This window comes from Coregonus lavaretus (genome assembly GCF_964263955.1).
Source record: "Coregonus lavaretus genome assembly, chromosome: 25".
In the NCBI taxonomy this organism is placed as follows: Eukaryota; Metazoa; Chordata; class Actinopteri; order Salmoniformes; family Salmonidae; genus Coregonus; species Coregonus lavaretus.
Window position 1 is genome coordinate 21,623,012 of NC_140012.1, and position 25,833 is coordinate 21,648,844.

Consider the following 25,833-nt stretch of genomic DNA (forward strand, 5'->3'; position numbering starts at 1 on the left):
TCTCAACATTAGGCACACCTTACTAAATCAATAATCATTTAGATGAGAAATTAGTTACAGTATTTTAACTTTTACTGCCTGGGGTGCAATAAAACTCTACCAATCCAAACTTTGATACAGTATATTAAAAAAGTAAAAGAGATGGGTTTTGAGTGCACATGCCAAAACTTTTAACTGGTCCTGTTTTAATGGAACGATCCATGAATGAAGGAGAAAATGCCCTAGGTCTTAGTTTTGAGTGTACAGTACCCAGCTTCAGTAACTGAAAATGTGCATCACTGTAAAAAAATAAATAAATCACCAGGTATAGTAAATTGTAAATGTGTGTGTGTGTGTGTGTGTGTGCACCGGTCAATCCATCCATTCATTTGCATTCATCACCTGGAATATGTTGGAGAGGTCTCGGAGGTTAAAGATGTAGTGGAACTTGACAGCGGTGGGCAGGAAGGTGGAGGTGAGTCTCTGGTGGAGGGCCAGAGCTAGCTGGACCAGGGTAGGACAGCTCTTCTGCAGAGCAGCACTGAAGCCCTCTCCCCTGAGGTGCTGAGAGAGGATGGAACTGTAGATGGTGCTAAGAGCCTCCGCTCCAGGGAAGGACAGGGCAAACACTGAGAAGTGACGCTACAGAGAGAATGAGAAAAATTAAAATGATGTGTATAGGTGTTTATAATTATGCTAATGAAATGTTGCAAGAGACAATGGGACATCATCAGATATGCATGCATGTGTGTCTGTCTGTGCTTGTTTGTAAGCGTGTGTGTGTGTACCTGTAGTCGTGGGTTAATGGTGAAGCTGCCTGCCGTAGGGTTCATGCAGGACACGTACTGCACACTGTGGACCTCTTTCAGCAGCAGCTTACTCCTGTCATACCTGGACACACATACACAGTCTTGTTTAACTAACCTTGTGGGGACACACAATTTAAAACCATTCAAAATCCCAGGCTGTGTCACAGCCGGCCGTGGCCGGGAGACCCATGAGGCGGCACACAATTGGCCCAGCATCGTCTGGGTTAGGGGAGGGTTTGGCCGGCCGGGATTTCCTTGTCCCATCGCGCGCAAGCGACTCCTTGTGGAGGGCTGGGCGCCTGCAAGCTGACTTCGGTCGCCAGCTGGACGCTGTTTCCTCCGACACATTGGTGCGGCTGGCTTCCGGGTTAAGCGAGCAGTGTGTCAAGAAGCAGTGCGGCTTGGCAGGGTCGTGTTTCGGAGGATGCATGGCGCTCGACCTTCACCTCTCCCGAATCCGTAGGGGAGTTGCAGCGATGGGACAAGACTGTAACTACCAATTGGACATCATGAAATTGGGGAGAATTATAAAAAAAAAAAAAAGAAGCCAGATGTGGAGGTCCTGGGCTGGAGTGGTTACACGTGGTCTGCGGTTGTGAGGCCGGTTGGACGTACCGCCAAAACGATGTTGGAGGCAGCTTACAGTAGAGAAATTAATATTACATTTTCTGGCAACAGCTCTGGTGGACATTATTGCAGTCAGCATGCCAATTGCACACTCCCTTAAAACTTGAGACATCTGTGGCATTGTGTTGTGTGACAAAACTGCACATTTTAGAGAGGCCTTTTATTGTCCACCTGTGTAATGATTATGCTGTTTAATCAGCTTCCTGATATGTCACACCTGTCAGGTGGATGGATTATCTTGGCAAAGGAGAAATGCTCACTAACAGGGATGTAAACACATTTGTGCACAATAAGCTTTTTATGCGTATGAAACATTTCTGGGATCTTTTATTTCAGCTCATGAAACATGGGACCAACACTTTACATGTTGCATTTATATTTATTGTTCAATATAGCAATTGACCTTGTGGGGACTAACAAAATGTCCCCAGTTGGTCAATGTTTCGTTTGTTTACTATTCTTGTGGGGACTTCTGGTCCCCACAAGTATAGTTAAACACGTCCACAGGCACACACATACTGCAATGAAATACACAAACACACTCTCCACGTGCTCCTGTCAATATGCACGCCTCAGCTCTCCCTTAAGCCAACATAGCCTAGTAACATTCATCTCCCTCTCAATTTCATACCTGAGATACCCTCCATAACTCTACTGGCTGACCGTGTGTAAAACACACACACATACAAACCCTGTGGCTGTGTCTACAATACCCTTACTATGCCTGATGCCCCAGCTCCACAATCCTTTTAAGGAAAATCACATGCCCAAGCTCTCACATTGGATATCATTTAAGTTGCAGCATATTTTAGTAACAGTAATTGCAGTGAGTGTCCCTTTGAATAGTAAACTGAAGACATGCTCAGCTGTAGTAATCTGAATAACAGAACAATTATTGGTCTAACTCACTGCAGTAGGTTTGCAATAGCAGGGTTAGCCAGCCAGTACCCTCTTTAAACGAACTGTGGTACAGTAACTTCGAACAAATCTTTACTGTAATTGTCCAAAATGTATGGGGTTCTTAAATTAACATTGTTATTTTCCATAAAATATCACTGTCAAGTTCCATCAGTGATAACAATACATTCTAGTACTGTATATAGGACAGAAAGTATTCATCTACTTCCAGTGGTCACCAACCGGTCGATCGGCATCAACTGGTCGATCTCCAAAGCATTCCTAGTTGATCACCAAACATTTATGTAACAACGATAAAGCCTAGCGTTCCTATTTTTTTATTCGTTTCGTGCTGTTGGCGGTAGATGTACTTGATTCAGCAGCCCTAGCGCCAGGAAGGCAAAGTTTCCTGAAGGTAGAACTCCACCTGTGTCTGAAGGTAGAACTCCACCTCCCGGCAGGCCCAGAGAGCAAATCAAGTGCACCTTTAGGCCTACTGCTGGCCAATCAGATAGCTTAGATCACAGAGTCTGCATTTTCCTCGAGCCATAGACTGTAAAAAGAAGCCTCGAGCACACAGCAAAGCTGAAACTGAGATTTCAAAACTTTTAAAACCATGACTAGAGAGACTCAACGAATACAGCAAAGAGCTGCTGTTTTTATAAGTTCATGTTTAAGTTGTTATTCAGCACTGTCAAAACTTTGTTCAAAACTTTTATAAGCCATAAAATGCGCGTTCTCCCCACTCACACTACAACCAGCACTGCAGCTGCAATGAATGAGTATAGCAAAGTGTTTCGATAAGCTTGCGTTGTTATTATTAGCGGCTTGTCTATTTTTGTATATTGAGTAATATTTCACTTTATCTGGACATCGGATTAACAACATGAATTGGTGCTTGAGGCAGAAATAATGCACTGCAACTTGAGTTTCGCCATCAGCTTGAAGACTGTCCCCTTTTCTCAGCAGAGGGAGGGAGAGAGGGACGGTGAGTCGGGTGAGAGGGAGCCTCACCCCCCCCCCCTCAGACTGACCATCAGATGCAGGCCATCAGTCCAGTAAAATTTAAAAAAGCAAATTATTATGCTCTCTCAGCTGTGCCTCACAAGTAATACAACAAATGATCTATTACCAGTGTGATCATATACCTACAATTTTGAAATATAATTTCAAAATGGTCTGAGAAGAACAACACTGCAGGGCAATTCAAGCGTAGACAATATGCAGTGATAATGTATTGGGCCTATAGCCTACTACAAACCTCATTGCTACAGAACTGTTTTTAATAAGTTAACGTTGCATAGGTTTAAAGAAAATCATGTTTTTAACAAATCTGAGCGGTAGATCTTGGCTTGCATTTTGACTCAGAAAGTGATCTTGACTCAGAAAGTGATCTTGACTCAGAAAGTGATCTTGACACAGAAAGTGATCTTGACTCAGAAAGTGATCTTGACTCAGAAAGTGATCTTGACTCAGAAAAGGTTGGTGACCACTGATCTACTGTATGTCAGTATATTACCCATGATGACTTGAGGTTCCATTCAATCAAAAGCACTTAGACTGTCTGTGCAAAGGTAGAGACGAAGGGGGCTCACATGTGACATGTGTTCGCGGTGGTCTATATACTGGCATATGCGTGTGTGTATGTGTGTGTGGGCACGTGCGTGCATGCATGCTTATGTGCAAGAGTGTGTGTGTTCACGTCCTATCACCAGTGGTTGTAGTCCAAGTGTTGGCGTATGACTGTGTGTGACAGCAGAGTATGTGTGTGTGTGCACGTCTGTGCGTCCTCTCACCAGTGGTTGTAGTCCAGGTGTTGGCGTATGAGTGTGTGTGGCTGCACGGTGCCGTAAGCGTCCACCTCTGGCATGTTCATATCGTCTATGAAGTAGACCAGCCTCCTGCTGCCTGGAGGACCATAGTTACGGCCTGCCTTCTTCTCCAGGGGCTTCTCCAACACCGCTGCACAGGAGGGAGGGAAGGAGGAGAGGATGAGGGTGGAAAGAGAGAGGGATGGGAGTGTATAAAGAGATGGATGGAGGATGAGCGCAGAAAGAGATGGATGGAGGATGAGTGTAGAAAGAGATGGATGGAGGATGAGTGTAGAAAGAGATGGATGAAGGATGAGTGCAGAAAGAGATGGATGGAGGATGAGTGTAGAAAGAGATGGATGGAGGATGAGCGTAGAAAGAGATGGATGGAGGATGAGTGTAGAAAGAGATGGATGGAGGATGAGTGTAGAAAGAGATGGATGGAGGATGAGTGTAGAAAGAGATGGATAGAGGATGAGTGTAGAAAGAGATGGATGGAGGATGAGTGTAGAAAGAGATGGATGGAGGATGAGTGTAGAAAGAGATGGATGGAGGATGAGTGTAGAAAGAGATAGATGGAGGATGAGTGTAGAAAGAGATGGATGAAGGATGAGTGCAGAAAGAGATGGATGGAGGATGAGTGTAGAAAGAGATGGATGGAGGATGAGCGTAGAAAGAGATGGATGGAGGATGAGTGTAGAAAGAGATGGATGGAGGATGAGTGTAGAAAGAGATGGATGGAGGATGAGTGTAGAAAGAGATGGATGGAGGATGAGTGTAGAAAGAGATGGATAGAGGATGAGTGTAGAAAGAGATGGATGGAGGATGAGTGTAGAAAGAGATGGATGGAGGATGAGTGTAGAAAGAGATGGATGGAGGATGAGCGTAGAAAGAGATGGATGGAGGATGAGTGTAGAAAGAGATGGATGGAGGATGAGCGTAGAAAGAGATGGATGGAGGATGAGTGTAGAAAGAGATGGATGGAGGATGAGCGTAGAAAGAGATGGATGGAGGATGAGTGTAGAAAGAGATGGATGGAGGATGAGCGTAGAAAGAGATGGATGGAGGATGAGTGTAGAAAGAGGCTACAGTATATTTATCTGCTATTTGCAGTTGTACACTAGTAGTAGCAGACCATTCCCTACCCTGTAGCATGGCAGAGGTGGTGTAATAATTGAAGGGGACGTTTTTGATCATGTATTTCTCCTGGTCCAGTGATCCCAGTTTGTCTCCGACCAGAACAGACTTCCCAGTACCGGCATTCCCGATCAGCATAACGGGCCGGCGGTGTTCCAAGAGGCGGTCCATGAAGTAACGGACACGGATAGTCTCTGTGGTGTGGACCAGACATGCCTGGGGAGACGAGAGATAGGGGACAGAGTTCAGATAGACTGTAGATACTCTACAGGTTCATGTTCCCCCACAGATCTAGGATCAGATTACTCAGCTCTAATTACAACCTTAACCATTACTTATTGTGGTCCTTCAAGCCGGATGTTGTGCAATAGTTATGCCACTGATGTTCAGTTATTGTAAGTTGCTCTAGAGAAGAGCATCTGGTAAAAGACTAAATTGTAAAGAATATATTTTACTCCGGGCCATAGATGACTCCATAGATGAGCTTTGGAGCAGCTAATGTATGATATAATGTCACTATAGAAGTGACATGAAGTGACACCAATAACACAAGACTTTACCGTACCTGTAGAGGAATATCTGCATCCATCTGGAACCTGGGCACCATCTTAGACCAGGGTTCAAACTTCTTGGTGTCGGGGTCTATGTAGTAATCAAACACAGTCCCCTGGGAGGGGAACTTGATGGTCTTAAACTCTGTCACCCACCACTTACTAAACTCCACACGGTAGTCCACCAACTACACACACACACACAGGGAGATACAAACATTGGGTCAATTTCAATAGTCTTGAGAGGTTTTCTCTCCATGTTTCTGCTACTGATATGTACAACAGATGAAGGAGATACTTTTGAGAGAGGAAGCCATGGTTTATTGCGTTGTGGTCACACTTTCTGCCTGCATTAAAACACAATAAAATGAAACATAAAGACACTACTATCCATCTACCCACTGGGCAAAAACTGGTTGTGTTACCACGTCATTCCAACAAGAAAATTCAATGTGATGACGTTGAATCAAAGTGGAAAACTGATTGGATTCGCAAAAAGTAATCAACCATAAGGGAATTCCGCCTTTTTTTCACCCAACTTTTAACCTAAATCCAATGATATGGTGACATTATTTGTTGATTTCACATTGAATTCACGTTAGTTAACAACTCAACCAAATGTAAATCCAAACCTGACGTTGAAATGACGTCTGTGGCCAGTGGGTATCCATCAGTAAAAAAATAAACATCCCTGAGCTGTTATTTCCTCTCTCCAGGCTGACTACTGTGTTCAGGCCCTGCTCTACAGTCAATAAACCCACTTAGCATATAAATGCAGTGTAGATAAGGAAATAAAGTGGAGTACATTGGTACGCTAGGAGAGACTGTTTTATCCCATAACTTAGATGGACGTGGTTACTGTACGAAGCGGTCTGGGTTGCTTAGCAACCACTCATCACTTTGTTCGCCCCTGGTTAAAAATTCAGCTGGCTATAGTGTTTAGGACTGTGAGTGGGATCCACTTAGTTTTGGAAATGAAGCTGCAATACAGTGTGGAGTCCTCACATTGAAAACCACCATACTTTACTGAAATATAGGTGAAGCAATTCTCATCATTTGAAGCTTTGAGGGGAGTTGGAGAGCGAATTAGATGACGATTTACTAAAGCTTTTGCACCAGTGATAACAGCATACCACTTTTTCTGAAGCAATCTATTTTAATTATTTGACTCTGAGGGAAAGCACTTATCCACTACACAGGAATGTGTCTCAAAACAATATATGCCATTTAGCAGACACTTTCATCCAAAGCAATTTACATTTTAAGTACGGGTGGTCCCAGGAATTGAACCCACTATCCTGGTGTTGCGAGCACCAAAGCCATGCTCTACCAACTGAGCTATAGAGGACCAACCATAATCATAGGAATCATTCAACTATCCTACCTGGTCCTGGAACATGGCACCTCCGAAGGCCCAGACAGCACCGAAGACAAAGTAGAGTTCGTAGAGTTCCTTAGGGCAGTCTGGAGGGGTGTGTTCTGGGGTTAACAGACACTCCAACAGATGGCACAGCATCTGGACCATACTTTGCTCTGGGACTGGGATGATCTTCTTAAATCTGACCACACACGTTACAGACATAGGAGTAAGACCATGAGTGAAATAAATGTTTATGGTTTTGTTTTTTATATCTGACACTATTTAGGCCTATGGTTCTGTCCCTCTCCGTCTTCTCTCTCTACCCTTTCTTACTCCTCTCACCCTCATCCATGTCTACAGTCTCTCTCCCCTCAGTCCAGAGGAACCATCTAGATCACTATGAACCATTCCATACTGACAGCTGATGTGTTACCTGGACCTGAGGGTGTCCAGACATGAGGGGAGGTACTTGTCAAACAGGATGGTCAGGTTGGCCTTCTCTGATTGGACCTCCCTCCTGTCAATCCAGCTGGAAACAGGTGGGTTCCAGCCCAGATCTGCCGGGTTGATATACAGAATGCCTGGAGGGACAAGCAGAGCTTGTTACTCTGTAGTCACATGTAAACAGGTAATTACATGGTATGTACAAATACATGTAAAATGTGAAATATGTGGTCTATGAGAATGACAAAAGAAGAGGAGAGCAGGGGGACAGGAATAGGATAAGAGAAGGATAAGGAGAGGAGGAGGAGAGGAGGAGGGAAAGACTAGCGTACCAGCTCTAGATACAGTAGCAGGAGTAGCAGTCCGGAGGTGACTGATCTCAAACACCAGCCTCATGGTCGGGTTGAGAGGGATACGTTCATTACTCGCCAGAGTTAACACCTAATGCAGGGAGTGGTACAGAGAATTATTACACAGACAGACAGAGAAACGCAGACAGAGAGACAGACACACACCTTGTTGTCATCCATGACAGTGTTGAGAGACTCGATCCACATGGGGTCTATGTCTCCATCCAGTACGATCCATTTAGGCCCAGTGTGACTGAGGTTAGCCAGCTCACGCATGATGTTAGAGAACAGACCTGGAAAACAGACACGTATCAAAGGTCTATATGTTGACCATATCATCGTCATGACCGTCACCATCATGACCGTCATCCTCATGCCCGCCCCTCACCATCCCTCCACTCCCTGGTTGCAGGGTTGATGATGCCAAACAGCTCGTCGTTGGTCACAGCTTTGGGGTTGAGGTCCGCCCACACGGGCCTTCGCTTCATGTTCTGGTAGGTCCGTTGGAGTGACCTCATCACCTGGCTCTTCCCTGTGCCTGCGTTACCCACTACAAACACAGAGTGGCGCACCGCCAGCAACTCTTCCAACTGTACCACCTGGGGGAAGGAGGGAGAGAGCGAGAGGCAGCGAGAGAAAGGGAGAGACATATAGTATAATAATAATAATAATATGCCATTTAGCAGACACTTTTATCCAAAGCGACTTACAGTCATGCGTGCATACATTTTTTTTGTTGTGTATGGGTGGTCCCGGGGATCGAACCCACTACCTTAGCGTTACAAGCGCCGTGCTCTACCAGCTGAGCTACAGAGGACCACAGTATTGCTATACAGAATGGTATGGTGCACTGCAATGCAGCTGAGTAAATCAGTACCATACTGTGTGTCACTCCCGTTACAGTTCAGTGAAAGAGCAGTATTTACTGCTTACTGCAAACATCAACCAGTGTGGAAAGAACACATTATGCTACCTCTAACACTGCCTCATCTGTGTTATGTAAAGTATCACATTTATCTCATTAATATCAGCAACACTTTGATACACAATTATGACTGAGAAATAATATTAACTTTAATGGTGGATGTGACAGGAACTTGAGAAAATAACAGATTACAGTACAGTGTGGCAAATATCAATGTCTCTGTAAGAAAACCATATTTCCTTTGACAGTGAAACTCACTGATAGCATGCTCAATTAATGCAATTCACCCTCAGCATAGTGTTAGCATCTGAAAGACACACATTTTTTTTTAGTTTTTCTTTATTTAACTAGGCAAGTCAGTTAAGAACAAATTCTTATTTACAATGATGGCCTACACCGGCCAAACACGGATGACGCTGGGCCAATTGTGCGCCGCCCTATGGGACTCCCAATTACGTCCGGTTGTGATACAGCCTGGAATCGAACCAGGGGGTCTGTAGTGACAGCTCAAGCACTGAGATGCAGTGCCTTAGAACACTGCGCCACTCGGGAGCCACATTGATTACAGTTTTGATGTGTGGGCAGCTGACACCACAAGAGGCTAATGCTAGCACTACAAGAGGCTAACACTAAATGCAGATAAAACCATTCCCCTCTGGACTTTCTCCTTTCACTCCAATCTTACTGACCAACAGACTCTGGCCAAAAGTAGTGCACTATAATATAGCTTAATATGGCTATAGGAAATAAGGTGTCCGACAGAGACAGAGAGTGTAAGGTTCAGACAATATAAATGGATCATTATTGACCTGCCGTTGTCTCATCAGCCTTTTCCCTCCCTGTTTATATCCATGTATGGTGTCTGTGACAGTGGCAGGGTTATGAGCTGCTCTTGCGGTACAGCGGTGTGATGGAGTGTCATTATTTTGCTATCATGCCGCTTTGACCTGCTGCAGATTGCACTCATTTCCCGTGGCCCCGCTTTCCTCTGTCTCTGACAGTGTGTGTGTGTGTGTGTGTGTGAACGCAGCATAATGGCTAGAATAAGGACGGTGGACCTTTCCACCTGGGACGTTATTACAGTATAACCGGAGGGTTTGGGTTGGGTATATTTGGCCGATTCATCCACAACCCAGACTGCTCTGACAGTAATGTGTACTTACCACTGATACAGTACAGTGCAACACCAGGTACATGGCTTTTGGAGAAAAGGGAACTAGTAGCAGAGAAACGATAGAGCTGAATTGGTTGTTTTATTGTTAATTACCAAGCTTGAAGTGTGGTTTATTTTCCCTGGTAGTGTTATTGAAGGTCAGGGACATTACAGTATTATGGCTGTGTTCATATAGGGCTATCATCTGCCGTCAAAAAACGGTGGCTTTTCATGCTTTTTGGATGGGTTTAGGCCTGAGTCATTCATCATAACTTTTAACCAACACTCTAAAGGCTGAAACAGCCCACCCTGGTCAACCGGTAACTACAACTCACCTTCAGTACAAAGTTATCCTCTGCTTGTAGTTTGAGGTCCAGCACAGACTGCTTGACATGCTTCTCAAACTCCAGGTCTCTCTTCCTGGGGACGTCCAGAGCAGGGAACAGGTCTCCGATAAGCCCCATGAACACTGGCATGTCATCCGTCACGATCTTAGGGATGTTGAAGTCTCTCAGAGCCCGCATGAGGACCTGGTCCTCCGGCCGATCTGGGTCACCCCGCTTCAGGGAGCCAGCCACCACCAGGACAGACTTGATGGCCCTCAACCCCCAGTCATAGTGGTCCTGGAGACCAGGGAGAGACGGAACATTAATATTTAAGGGGCATTTTCCTTTTCCAAGAATTACAAAGATGTGTAGTCGAAGGGATAGAAATGGCTGGCTTTTGTACCAAGAGTTTCCCAAAGTGCTTGTTTATTAGACAGACATTTACATTTTAGTCATTTAGCAGACGCTCTTATCCAGAGCGACTTACAGGAGCAATTAGGGTTAAGTGCCTTGCTCAAGGGCACATCGACAGATTTTTCACCTAGTCGGCTCAGGGATTAGAACCAGCGACCTTTCGGTTCCTGTCACAATGCTCTTAACCACTAAGCTACCTGCCGCCCTAAAGTATAGTCTTTGATGTTTTGAAATGTCAAACATGATTGTGTCCTTTTTTTGTGGTTTCAGCAGAACATATTTTGAAGGTAAGACAAGGACAAATGGTCAAACAAGATATGTCAACACTTTAACCTATACATACACTACCGGTCAAATGTTTGGACACACCTACTCATTCAAGGGTTTTTCTTTATTTTTTACTATTTTCTACATTGTAGAATAATAGTGAAGACATCAAAATTATGAAATAACACATATGGAATCTTGTAGTAACCAAAAAAGTGTTTAACAAATCAAAATATATTTCAGATTTGAGATTCTTCAAATAGCCACCCTTTGCCTTGATGACAGCTTTGCACACTCTTGGCATTCTCTCAACCAGCTTCATGAGGTAGTCACCTTCTTAAAGGTTCATTTGTGGAATTTCTTTCCTTAATGCATTTGAGCCAATCAGTTGTGTTGTGACAAGGTAGGGGGGGTATACAGAAGATAGCCCTATTTGGTAAAGGACCAAGTCCATATTATTGCAAGAACAGCTCAAATAAGCAAAGAGAAACGACAGTCCATCATTACTTTAAGACATGAAGGTCAGTCAATACGGAACATTTCAAGTTTCTTCAAGTGCAGTCGCAAAAGCCATCAAGCGCTATGATGAAACTGGCTCTCATGAGGACCGCCACAGGAATGGAAGACCCAGAGTTACCTCTCCTGCAGAGGATAAGTTCATTAGAGTTACCAGCCTAAAAAATTGCAGCCCAAATAAATGCTTCACAGAGTTCAAGTAACAGACACATCTCAACATCAACTGTTCAGAGGGGACTGTGTGAATCAGGCCTTCATGGTCGAATTGCTGCAAAGAAACCACTACTAAAGGACACCAATAAGAAGAAGAGACCTGCTTGGGCCAAGAAACACAAGCAATGGACATTAGACCGGTGGAAATTTGTCCAAATTGGAGATTTTTGGTTCCAACCACCGTGTCTTTGTGAGGCGCGGTGTGGGTGAACTGATGATCACCGCATGTGTAGTTCCCACCGTAAAGCATGGAGGAGGTATTATGGTGTGGGGGTGCTTTGCTGGTGACACGGTCTGTGATTTGTTTAGAATTCAAGGCACACTTAACCAACATGTCTACCACATGATTCTGCAGCGATACGCCATCCCATCTGGTTTGGGCTTAGTGGGACTATAATTTGTTTTTCAACAGGAAAATGACCCAACACACCTCCAGGCTGTGTAAGGGCTATTTTACCAAGAAGGAGAGTGATGGAGTGCTGCATCAGATGACCTGGCCTCCACAATCCCCCGACCTCAACCCAATCGAGATGGTTTGAGATGTGTCGGACGGCAGAGTGAAGGAAAAGCAGCCAACAAGTGCTCAGCATATGTTGTAACTCGTTCAACACTGTTGGAAAAGCATTCCAGGTGAAGCTGGTTGAGAGAATGCCAAGAGTTTGCAAAGCTGTCATCAAGGCAAAGGGTGGCTATTTGAAGAATCTCAAATATAAAATATATTTTGATTTGTTTAACACTGTTTTGGTTACTACATGATTCCATTTGTGTTATTTCATAGTTTTGATGTCTTCACTATTATTCTAGAATATAAAAAATAGTAAAAAAATAAAGAAAAACCCTTGAATGAGTAGGTGTGTCCAAACGTTTGACTGGTAGTGTATATCTTTGTTACACACAAGTTTGCACACAGCAAGTTATTTCATAATAATATGATGACACATAATGTAGTCCCAGCATTATTTAATCCACTTTTAGATAATCAACCACTTGTTTTTTGTATTCCTTTCATTGATTTGCCATTTCAGCCAATAAGAACATTGTTTAGTATACAATCTGTTCATTATCGTCTTAGTTTATAGCTACCAAAGAACTTGTGCGTCATGAAGGGCCATAAAAAGAGTAACTATGACAGTTTAATGGACCTCCGACAGCAGGATATTAATCCATAATAAACATCTCTCTCGGTAATTGACCGGTAATTAACATTAACACGGTCATGCTATTATTTTATATTATATGATTTTATAGTAAGAAGAATATAATTGAACTTTATTTTTCCCATTCTGGAGCGAGTGTGTGAGCATATGAAGTGGCTATGCTGATCGTAAAAGTGATCATTTGAAACAGGTCCAGAGTTATTTGGTAACTTTAGTTGTGAACGTTACAAACCTTAGAATGCCTTAGAAATCAAAAGATATATGGGCTGGATGATGCGACTATAGGCTATTGACGATTTGAGAATGTACAAAAAAATAACATGCGCTCTGTTCCTTGCCTCAGACTGCACATGCTGTTCTCTCATCAAGTGAACATATTTTCACCCATCAGACTATTCTCAATATACATATTTACTAATATGTAAAATTAGGTTAGATTTAGAATGACCCATTATCAAATTGGCAGGAACAGGGGCAGGGGGAAAAAAAAGACATAATCCGTATGCACTGGAATAGCGAATGGAGGCCACTTTCCTGCAGGTACAATTTTCACTCACGTTGGGTCGGCCACTCCGGTAATTTCGCTGCGCTACAGGTGATATTCCACCTAAACTCTGTATGCCATGGGCTCTCCAACCATTTCCTGCAGCTACCTAGTGCTTCATTTGGGAAACCAAGTGAAATCTCTTCAGGAACATTGATAGTAACATGTTTTCAAAACAAAACATATTTCATTAAACTGTTGACAGCCCCTCTCTCTGCGCGCTGGAGAAATTAATGAAGGAGAGAGGGGAGGAGATGGAAACTCATGGTGGTGAGATATTCTGTAGCTAAAAGGTAATTTGTCAACCTATTAATTATTAAAATATAAAACATTCCCTATTATTAGGCTATTTAAAATCAAATTCACTATAATTGTAGGCTAAATCTGAATTTGTTTAATTTAGGCTAGACCAATTATGTCCCAATGTTTTTCTGCCATGTATAATGTATGTATTGTATAACGGCACAATCATTATTTTAATTCAGGTTTTTTTTTGGGGGGGGGGGGGGGGGGGCTTTGGCTCATATATAGGCCTATGCTTATGCATAAACTCTAATATGCATATGGATGTTTTGAATGAATCATCACCTTAGAAAGCACTGCCCATTTCATTGTGTTAGGCTTTGAAACAACATCCACAATGACCATGTTTTCCACTCAGTTTCAACCTGCTGTTGAACTTCTTTCTTCAAATTGATCAATCACAGTGAGGTGAGTTTTAAAAGCACGATACTGGTTTGATGATAAGTGTTTGATGTGATTTTCTATTGCATTGATGTCAGAGTGGTTAGAGGGACAATAGATCCCTGAATACCAGGCCATTAGCGACCTGATGATCATTAGCGAGTTGGGTACTACTGTTCAGAGTGCATAACAAGAGATTACCGTGACTCAGTGGTCACATAGAATTTTACTGCGGTCATGACTCATGACTGCCAGTGTGGGGTAATACGGTCACCGCAACAGCCCTACTCTATACTGAGTGTCAAATACATGTTCTGTAACACTCATTGCCATGCATCACATACAGGCTATGCAGAGTATCAAATGTAATGTTCATCCACTTACTGTATGGCAGTGTTTCATATCTGGAATATCAGATTCTGTATGGAGCTGTAGTTCTTCTCTATATCCAGTCATTTTTGTGTAATAATCAATATGGACATAATGGAGCTAGCCTGGTCCCAGATCTGTTTGTGCTGTCTTGCCAACTCCTTTGGTCATTGTCACGCCACAATGACCATGGGAGTTGGCAAGACAGCACAAACAGACAAGGGACCAGGCTATAATGGAGCTAGTGTATAAGATCAAGGATCTGAAGCATACTGTACCTGTTTGGAAAGCAGCTCTTTGCAGAGTGTGTAGAGGGTGATGAACTTCCTGGCCAGGACTCTGGCATCGAGGAAACCTTCAGCCACCAACATGATCTCACAGATCAACTCAAAGTCTGGTACTACCATGGCACAAGGCCTACAGAGAGGGTGGGAGGGAGGTAGGGAGGGAGGGAGGGAGGGAGGGAGGGAGGGAGGGAAGGAGGGAGAGAAAGTAAGATTAAGTTCAGTGGGCTGACAGTCATGTGGCTTGCAGTCAACCCTGGTACAAATCCCGTCGGGGACATTCAGTTCATGTAACTGTTGGACTGAAATATATTCATTGTCATTTGTCCGTTTTTCTTCCGTCAACATTTTCATACACATCCCACGGTGAATGCTTTAAAGGGGGTAAATCATCTTTGTTTTTCATCAGTCTCATCATTCTATTGTTAAATACGACATCATAGCACTGTAAAAACAAGGAAACCCTTTTGTGCGTGTTCCGTGTGTTACCTAAACAGGGCCTTGAGGTTCTCAGGTAGTTCGGTCCTGCCAGCGTAGCCTGGGTTCATAGTGATGAAGATGCCTACAGAGGGGAAGAGATTCACCTCCTCGCCCATGAAGTTAAACCTCTGCTTCTTGTCTCGGATGGCGTCCTGGATGCTCTTCACCTGGACAGGACAGATGTATAGATATACAGAGATGTATAGATATAGAAGACAGTCAGGAACTATGTTCAGTCTGATAACAAAGCTAGAATAGGTAGGTGGTCTTGTAAGATACTACCGCTGGTATTCAATCACCAACAAACACAAAATGGAATGGTATTCACACTCTAAAATATAGCCTAGGCAATGATATTTGCATGGACGCATCTTGTTTTACGGCCAGCATTTTATATACGGAGATGGAGTCTCACTTTCTTCGAAAAAGCTATAAGCTAGCGTTTACTGAAATGATAAAACGGCAACACTAGTTCATTCTCATCATATGACATATCCTACATCTGTGTGTGTGTCTAGGATGTGTACAGTAAGAATAAGATGAATGTTGCCGTGTCCTTGGCTGAATCCAAGATCTCGACTGTGTGGTAAAATAGATTAGTTTCGAAAACGCTGTGTTGACTCTGTGTGTATATGAAACAACACAAACACTCCCATAATTATACACCCATTAGGCATTATTCATCATCCAGTCTGGTATTTTGCAGACAATTTCACCAACAGACAGTTGTGTTGAGGAGAAGAGAGGGGCTGAATTTAGCTCATCTGTCTCCATTCAGCTGTGTCTGTGCTGCCTTCTGTTTCCCTGCCCTTTACCTAATGGAGAATTGATCCTGCCACCTGCGAACGCACTCACAAACTGCAGCTACGTTATGGCGCCTCCTCTCCCCTTAAACAGAATGGATTATCGTACACCATCCTCTGACATTCGCTTATGGAGAAGACGGGTGGGTCGTGTTCATTAGGCACAGAACAGAAGAAAAACAGACTGAGAAAAAGGGAGGAAGGCACTACCTGGACTTGTCCAATGAGAAACGCTAATTTTGTTGTTTGCGTTGCAAAACAGTTTAAAATGTTTTCTGTTGCGTGCTGTTATGAACACAACCTGGGTGAAGCGCAGAGGAAGGAGAAGATGGTACTGGAGAGGGTGGGAGAGCGCCCGTCAGAAATATTTGATTGTTCTCTGCCATTCTTTTCCAAGGTCTTCTTCCTTTCTAAGCATAGCCTGATTTATTATTAAATAAGCCTGCTAACGCACATCTATTGCTCTGTTCTGCCGCTTTACAATTTCATAGTTCTCTCTCTCTCTCTGACTTATTGAGAACGTTTCCTTTCATAGCTAGCTGCCGGGGAGAGGGCAGAAAAACTGGCTGTGCTGTGCTATACTGCTAGTCTACGAAACCCCTACCTGTCCCAGACCTGCTGTTTTCAACTCTTAATGATCGGCTATGAAAAGCCAACTGAGAGACCTGAGCCCTAGGACCATACGTCGGGACTACCGGCCGTGGTGACTCCTTGCTGTCCCCAGTCCGCCTGGCCTTGCTGCTATTCCAGTTTCAACTGTTCTGCCTGCGGTTATGGAACCCCTACCTGTCCCAGACCTGCTGTTTTCAACTCTTAATGATCGGCTATGAAAAGCCAACTGAGATTTATTCCTGATTATTATTTGACCATGCTTGTCACTTATGAACATTTTTGAACATCTTGGCATGGTTCTGTTATAATCTCCACCCGGCACAGCCAGAAGAGGACTGGCCACCCCTCATAGCCTGGTTCCTCTCTAGGTTTCTTCCTAGGTTTTCGCCTTTCTAGGGAGTTTTTCCTAGCCACCGTGCTTCTACACCTGCATTACTAGCTGTTTGGGGTTTTAGGCTGGGTTTCTGTACAGCACTTCGAGATATTAGCTGATGTAAGAAGGGCTATATAAAATAAAATTGATTGATTGATTGATAGTCTGATGATGACGGAAACCTATCAACATTATCACGATCATTGTGATTTAACAAGCATTACCTACTGCACATAATGTTATGATATGGGGGAAGGTAAGTATTAGGGCATAAACAAACACACTATCCAGGATAAACTTCCACACTCCATTCACCCAGGGGGCAGCAGCAACCTTGTCCAGATGCTGAGTCTGGTTGATAAGCAAATCAGGTGCAACCAATTAAGGTGATGGTCAGTGAGTGTCCCTGTTTGCAAGCCGTGATGCTACTGGGTTTGTTGGTTTTAAGAGTCTTTTTTTTACCAAGTTAAGATTGCTGTCTCCCTGGGCACATGTACATCCATCACGGTCCTCAAATGCTGATTTCTCACATAAATGCACACATTCATTCAGGTTACAGATCATGTAACTAGGCCTAGGACACCTAGACAAAGCGAGTGCAACAATATCCGTAACCTAGTTATGAGTTTCGTAACAATACACAATACAAAATATGAATATGTACTGTGCTAACTCATGCAATCATTGGTTCAGATTATTTTGTGCCCAATAGAAATGAAAGGTAAATCATGTATTGTGTAATTTAGGAGTCACTTTTATTGTAAAGAAGAATAGAATATGTTTCTAAACACTTCTACATTAATGTGGATGCTACCATGATTATGGATAGTCCTGAATGAATCGCGAATAATGATGAGTGAGAATTACAGAGGCACAAATATCATTCCCCCAAGACAGGCTAACCTCTCCCCATTACAATAACAGGCGAGGTTCGCATTCATTTTTTTTTTTTGGGGGGGGGGTGATATTTGTGCGTCTGTAACTTTCTCACTCATCATTATTCACAATTAATTCAGGACTATCCACAATCATGGTAGCATCCACATTAATGTAGAAGTGTTTAGAAACATATTATATTCTTAATTTACAGTCCAGAGTCAATATATAAAGTGTCACTGTCCCAATACTTTTGGAGCGCACTGTATGATTAGCCCAGGGACATGCTTACCTGCACAGCGACCACAGACAGCACCTCCACAGTGATCCTGTTAAATTCGTCAAAGCAGCCCCACGCTCCTGTCTGGGCCAGGCCTTTATAGATGTTCCCACATGACTGGATGAGGGGTCAGAGAGAGAGAGAGAGAGAGAGAGAAGAGAGGAGAAAGAGAGAGAGAGGGGGATGGGGGGTGGGAGGGAGATGTGTTTTATACAGAGTAAGATTGAAGGTAAGATTGACAACAGACATTTGAGATTTACCACAATAGCAAGGGCCTAAACATTCTTTCCTAAACGGGTGACATTTTGTTGCCGGCTGTCTATTGAAAAAGGTTAAATGCCAACACACACCACCCACGATCAGTTTTCTCCACAGACACAGAACACAAACTTCTGAGCAGGTGAAACAGCCTCCTGAGATTCACTAGACAGGAGAGAGGTAGGATCCAAATCTTCCTCCCCATTATAGGGCAGAGCCCTGACACTAACCAAGCCTGACTGCAGGTTTGATGTGTGTGTGTGTGTGTGTGTGTGTGTGTGTGTGTGTGTGTGTGTGTGAGAGTGTGTGTGTGTGCCGCTTGGTTGTATGACTTTACACCATCTCTGCCTCTCCTGGTGTATATTAGTGCTTCTCTCTGACACATCAATGCAGTGTGGTGTGTGTGTGTGTGTGTGTGTGTGTGTGTAGGGTGGGAAGGGCAATAATAATTATCCTGTCTAGAGAGGCAGCAACAAGCTGTATGAAGAGATTATGCCTGCGTCTCTATTGATGCAGTGAGTGTGTGTGTGTGTGTGTGTGTGTGTGTGTGTGTGTGTGTGTGTGTGTGTGTGTGTGTGTGTGTGTGTGTGTGTGTGTGTGTGTGTGTGCATGTTGCGGCAGGAACACTGAGATGGGCATCTGACAACGCTTAACAGCTAAATAAATGCATCCGTCAGGTTGAACTGTTATGTTCTTCCTTCAATGACAGAGGGAGAGAGAGAGAGAGATGAGACAGAAAGAGAGAGAGACAGGGAGCTCTCTTTACCCTCCTCTCCATCTCCATTTCAAATACCCACACCGAGTAGAGTTGGAGAAGCAGAGCTTAGATCAGGGATGGGCAACTGGCGGCCCTCGGATTAATTCCCCCGCCCCCCCCCCAAAAGAAACTCAGTCGGGGTCTCAACTTAGAATAGTTAGAATAGTAGACTACACAAGGTGCAATTTTGAAATTTGGTTGTGCATCAACTGTTTTACTCTTATGTCAGCCACTGATAGTCAGTCAATTAGCCCATGTCAGCTGACATTCTTTAGATTGCTAAATTAGTTTAGCGGCCAGCTATCCAAACTTGTTATCATGGTCGTATTACCGGCCGGGGGGCCCCCATTGATTTTGTTAGTCAGTCTCACTCAGATATCATACTAAAAACTGCAAACATTTCTCTCCGCCACTTGGCAAAATGTGTAGAATTGCAGCGAACTTGCTTTAAATTGCAACATTTGCTCTACACTCCATGGCAAAATGTGTAGAATTGCACGAAATTAACTCAAAAACTTAATTTTTAAGAAATCTCCGCTGTCAAGATGTTTTGCTCGCAATGTGGGAGGTATGGATGTGGGTACGCAGACCCGTGAGCAACTGCGGGCCCTTATGATGAATTCTGTTTTTTTGTGGCCCCCACCCCCATCAAAGTTGCCCATCTCTGACTTAGATGATTCATAGCCTGTCTGTAGAGGGAGTGGGAGCCCACCTTGTAGTCCATCTGCTCGGAGCAGTTGAATACATAGACCATGATGCCGAGGGCTCGGCCCAGATCCTTGGTGGTCTCTGTCTTGCCAGTGCCTGCTGGGCCTGCTGGAGCACCACTCATAGTCAGGTGGAGGGACTGGGTCAGAGTGATGTAGCACCTGGGAAACACACACAGTTAAAACACACACCCATACACACACACACTCCGAAGAGTTAAACCCACACACACACATCACACTCCTTAGTAATAACAACTTCACTTCTGTCATAGGCTGATTAATTCAATTAAATAACAAGCAGGCATTTAAATGCAACAACAATCTGAATGTTTCAATAGTGCACTAAGGTGTTTAGAAGGACTGATAGAGACAATCAAATCTGCATTGATCATCAATATAAATGCAATGTTTCGCCTCTGAAATCAATGTGGTAATCATTTTAGCAATCAGAGGGTAAATAGATAATATACTGAGAGAGAGAGCGAGAAAGAGAGAGATTGTGTTAAAGAGATATGCAAGCTTCCGGAAGACAAACGATCCAATCTGTGTCATCCAGAGACTGTTGCCAACGTTTTTATAGACGTTTTTGAAATATGGACAAATATCACACAATCAATTGTCTGGGTGGCTACAAACCTGCTTGTTCTGAATACCTAAAATGCCTAAACACAGTTCTCAGAAGGGGCCGAAACAATTTGTGCCGTTTAACTGAGAAGTATTGTGTACGTGTGATTATATCATTGTTTTTCTACCAGGGGGATGCCAACAAAACCCCTATAAACACATTTGCTTACAGAACTATGTGATTGAAATCCAAACACAAATCTGAAACCTGAAATCAAACTGTTTAAGCCATCTGTGAATGAATGACAACTTTATATCAAACTTTCCCTGACTCCAGTATGGCTGAATGACAGAGGGTCAGTGGTCAACAGTTTGACAGGCAGAGATAACGAGATAGAGGACTGTCTCTGGCCATATGCTGCCTCTACGACCACTGATCACTGATCCAGCCTTCAAACACCATTGTCTTTGTGGTGCTTTGTTCTGTCTTCAAAGGGAATAGGCTACTGGTCAGTTCCACAGCCACAGTTTGCCAGAGGACTACAGAAACAGGTCATGAATCCGCTTTTTATATTCAAACTTTTTTCTGTGATGTTTCCCACAATAATGCAGTAACTCCGTTCAAGCTGCAATTGCTTGTATGAAAGGTGCTAAACAACAACAAATACATTTTTCTTACGATTATTTTTATTAATCCAAGAAAAAATATATTGCAGATAGAAATGCCATGAATAGAACTGACATTATTCCTTATAATCAGAGAGGCATATTTCTATATAATACATTTATATCTGAACGTTGGCCAACGTTATGTCAGTCCTCTGGCCCTGGCACCCGCTTGTCCCTACATATGTGAAGCTAGCCAAAATATCTTATTAGCCACCATAGTGAATTTGCAGTTCACCTTAAAAATAAATGTCCCTCATTGAAAGTGATGCTAACGCATACAAATAGTGGAATCATGCCATATTTGGACTAGATAATGCAAGGTTGGAATGTTGTAACATAATTTAAGATTAAATACAATAAATAATTATTTAGACAAACAGAAAGAAACTGTTGAAATCCCACTGTGGATGTACAGTGAGGGAAAAAAGTATTTGATCCCCTGCTGATTTTGTATGTTTGCCCACTGACAAAGAAATGATCAGTCTATAATTTTAATGGTAGGTTTATTTGAACAGTGAGAGACAGAATAACAACAAAAAAAAACAGAAAAACGCATGTCAAAAATGTTATAAATTGATTTGCATTTTAATGAGGGAAATAAGTATTCGACCCCTCTGCAAAACATGACTTAGTACTTGGTGGCAAAACCCTTGTTGGCAATCACAGAGGTCAGATGTTTCTTGTAGTTGGCCACCAGGTTTGCACACATCTCAGGAAGGATTTTGTCCCACTCCTCTTTGCAGATCTTCTCCAAGTCATTAAGGTTTCGAGGCTGACATTTGGCAACTCGAACCTTCAGCTCCCTCCACAGATTTTCTATGGGATTAAGGTCTGGAGACTGGCTAGGCCACTCCAGGACCTTAATGTGCTTCTTCTTGAGCCACTCCTTTGTTGCCTTGGCCGTGTGTTTTGGGTTATTGTCATGCTGGAATACCCATCCACGACCCATTTTCAATGCCCTGGCTGAGGGAAGGAGGTTCTCACCCAAGATTTGACGGTACATGGCCCGTCCATCGTCCCTTTGATGCGGTGAAGTTGTCCTGTCCCCTTAGCAGAAAAACACCCCCAAAGCATAATGTTTCCACCTCCATGTTTGACGGTGGGTATGGTGTTCTTGGGGTCATAGGCAGCATTCCTCCTCCTCCAAACACGTCAAGTTGAGTTGATGCCAAAGAGCTCCATTTTGGTCTCATCTGACCACAACACTTTCACCCAGTTCTCCTCTGAATCATTCAGATGTTCATTGGCAAACTTCAGACGGGCCTGTATATGTGCTTTCTTGAGCAGGGGGTCCTTGCGGGCACTGCAGGATTTCAGTCCTTCACGGCGTAGTGTGTTACCAATTGTTTTCTTGGTGACTATGGTCCCAGCTGCCTTGAGATCATTGACAAGATCCTCCCGTGTAGTTCTGGGCTGATTCCTCACCGTTCTCATGATCATTGCAACACCACGAGGTGAGATCTTGCATGGAGCCCCAGGCCGAGGGAGATTGACAGTTCTTTTGTGTTTCTTCCATTTGCGAATAATCGAACCAACTGTTGTCACCTTCTCACAAAGCTGCTTGGCGATGGTCTTGTAGCCCATTCCAGCCTTGTGTAGGTCTACAATCTTGTCCCTGACATCCTTGGAGAGCTCTTTGGTCTTGGCCATGGTGGAGAGTTTGGAATCTGATTGATTGATTGCTTCTGTGGACAGGTGTCTTTTATACAGGTAACAAACTGAGATTAGGAGCACTCCCTTTAAGAGTGTGCTCCTAATCTCAGCTTGTTACCTGTATAAAAGAAACCTGGGAGCCAGAAATCTTTCTGATTGAGAGGGGGTCAAATACTTATTTCCCTCATTAAAATGAAAATCAATTTATAACATTTTTGACATGTGTTTTTCTGGATTTTTTTGTTGTTATTCTGTCTCTCACTGTTCAAATAAATCTGACTGATCATTTCTTTGTCAGTGGGCAAACGTACAAAATCAGCAGGGGATCAAATACTTTTTTCCCCTCACTGTAAGCATGCATAAAAAGTATTTACAGGCAACAGAAATGAGGAACCCAAAAATCTATTAGAAAATATTTATTTTTATTGTTAGACGTGACTCTAAACCTATAATGTTAGCCAGCTAACTAGCTAGCTAGAGTGGCTAGCTAGCTGATCTGTTACATGTATGTGCTAACGTATCACCACGCAGGCTGCGTTTTGCCCTTCAACCAATAAAAACGTGTGGTAGGTGGGGCAGGCCCGGGCCGACCCTGCCCACAACTGACCACGCCCACAACCAACTCCGCCCCGTTCCATGTGCCGCGTGAGGGCTAATTTCACCACGTGTGCAAAGCAGTCAACATTTAAGCACTGCCTTCTCCCAATCCTGATACATCAATCCAAATAATCAGTGACAAAAACCCAAACACCAGAACTACTTCTGCTCGTTATCCTACCAATTCCATCCTGTTGTGACAGATTCTTCGGTTTACGCGCAGAATCTGTTCACGAGAGATTAGGCTCGCCCTAACTTGTAACTTGTAAAAGTAACCAACCATAGTAGTACTTATCTGTGAGTGGGATGATAAGCAATGAGAATGTGATACCCTGTGCCAGCGTAGTTGTTATTGGTCAGTGTACCTGTCAGTCAGCGGGGTGATGACCAGTCGTGGTGTGTTGCCCAGGTACTCGTATGAATAAAGGAACTGGGCGTCACAGATGTTGGCGAAGCAGTGTCTCTCCTTCTCATCCCAGCGATGACGCAGCTGAGACAACCATACGAACGCCTGAGAGTTCTCCACCTGGCGATGGGGGAATGAAGAGAGAGATAGGGAATTGGAAGAAGACGAAAAACAGGGACGAGTCAAAAAACATCCAAAACGCTTTCTTTCTTCGGTAAAGTTGCAAAACTTCCCTCAGGTACTTTTGTAAAGCCTTTATCATTATGTTAATTTCATAATTGAAAAAAGGTTGAAAACGAACTAAAACTGATACCTTCTGAGCGATGATTTTAGCAACCACGTCCCTCGCATGGACGTCTATGGTGCAGATGGTCATGACCTTCTGGCGGTCGCCCAGCGACAGCTGTCCAATCAGCATGGAGATGAGTGTGTTGAGCTGGGCGACCTGCTTCCTGTAGTATTCTTTCATGGCGTTCTCATATCCCTCCTCCAGACGGGAGAAGGCCATGCCCACATCTGACGTCCACCAGATCTGAGTACACGTCAGGGCCACCTAGAAGGCGAGATACACATACAGATTAGAAGTTAGAGGTCAAAGGTCAGAGGAAGATAGAGGTTTGACTTACAGATCTGAGTGCACATCAGGTCCACCTACACAGATCGATAAAAGACACAGGTCATGGCAGGAGCGGTCAACCCTCCTCCTGGAGAGCTATTGGGTGTGCAGGCTTTTGTGACAGCCCTGCTCTAACACACCTTCTTCTAATTCTAATGTAATACAGTACTACCTGAGCGGGGTAGTCAAACAGCCACTGTTCTCTGGGTTTGTCCTCATAGGCCATCACTGCCTCGGTCATCTCATGACGCACTGTTGACCGCATGGTGTCCAGAACACAGTTCAACCACACCTCCACCTGAAGACAACCACACACGACGATGACATACTACACATCCATACTATTAATGTGTCTGTCACTTTTTAACCGAGGGGCATCAGTCAACTTGAATATACACAACTGGCCTTTCATTCAAATGAAGGGGACTAATAGGAAACTAATACATTTGATTTACATGCTTTGATATTTCACAGATTGGACTGAGAATGTCTGACAAATGCTAACATCTTTTAGTCCCTGTTCCCCATCCTAGCGTTACCTGTCCGGTGCAGTCGCAGGGCTGATTAAAGGGGACATACTCCTCCTCCCTACTGAACATGCCCAGACCTGTCTTAGTAGGTTTCCCGTCCATGTCTGTCTCAAACTGCATCTTAGCTGTGTTGTCAAACAGCTTGGATAGATGTCTCTGGACCTAGGGACGGAGCAGATAGGACCACTCTTTATTGACAAGTTTCAACAAAAGTCTTTGTTCAAAGTCGTTGTTCAACTATCCTTCAATAGAGAAGAGAACAATTTTGCCCTTTTTTCTTTATTCCCAGGATGAGGTGTAAAGACTCTTGCAAACTATGACCAACACTGCTCTCTTGTGGAGACTCATAGTCCTACAGGTATGAGCAAAAAACTCATAAGTATTCATTATTCATTGTGAGATTTCTGGGCCCGTATTCACAAAACGTCTCAGAGTAAGAGTGCTGATATAGGATCTGGTCCCAAACTGTCAATATAATCGTATTCATTATGTCCTAAAAGGCAAAACTGATCATAGATCAGCACTCCTACTCAGAGGCTTTGTGGATACACCTAATGGGTGTAGGTTCCTACCTGGAGTGGGTTGGTTCCATTGGACAGTATGTCCAGCATGTCAGCAGAGGAGATGAAATAGAATCTGGGGAAGGCCAGACGCTTGGTGTCCAGATACTCAGACAAGGCCTTCTCACACAGAGATAGTCTACACAAGGATACACACAGACATTATCAGTCAATTGTGTGAGTGTGATAGTGTGCAAGTGTATAAATACATGCATGGGTAAGTTCTTACATTTATATGTGTTGCCTTTTTCTATCGATAACACTATCATTCT

At 43.6% G+C, this 25,833-nt stretch overlaps 1 protein-coding gene across 1 annotated transcript in view; it reads right to left on the reverse strand.

Annotated features, from left to right (window-relative positions):
• dnah9 (dynein, axonemal, heavy chain 9) overlaps positions 1-25,833 on the reverse strand; it is a gene marked incomplete at its 5' end in the record, with an annotated part of 118,461 nt that overhangs the window by 71,822 nt on the left and 20,806 nt on the right. Inside the window, 20 exons of the mRNA XM_084141655.1 lie at positions 382-621; positions 768-870; positions 4,109-4,274; positions 5,269-5,476; positions 5,826-5,999; positions 7,196-7,370; positions 7,605-7,752; positions 7,948-8,056; positions 8,131-8,258; positions 8,354-8,564; positions 10,379-10,666; positions 14,812-14,950; positions 15,307-15,464; positions 18,254-18,358; positions 19,969-20,125; positions 23,815-23,975; positions 24,169-24,408; positions 24,644-24,769; positions 25,011-25,163; positions 25,574-25,700. Of these exons, the coding sequence (XP_083997781.1) occupies positions 382-621; positions 768-870; positions 4,109-4,274; positions 5,269-5,476; positions 5,826-5,999; positions 7,196-7,370; positions 7,605-7,752; positions 7,948-8,056; positions 8,131-8,258; positions 8,354-8,564; positions 10,379-10,666; positions 14,812-14,950; positions 15,307-15,464; positions 18,254-18,358; positions 19,969-20,125; positions 23,815-23,975; positions 24,169-24,408; positions 24,644-24,769; positions 25,011-25,163; positions 25,574-25,700 (3,316 nt within the window). The remainder of the gene's footprint in view (positions 1-381; positions 622-767; positions 871-4,108; positions 4,275-5,268; positions 5,477-5,825; positions 6,000-7,195; positions 7,371-7,604; positions 7,753-7,947; positions 8,057-8,130; positions 8,259-8,353; positions 8,565-10,378; positions 10,667-14,811; positions 14,951-15,306; positions 15,465-18,253; positions 18,359-19,968; positions 20,126-23,814; positions 23,976-24,168; positions 24,409-24,643; positions 24,770-25,010; positions 25,164-25,573; positions 25,701-25,833) is intronic.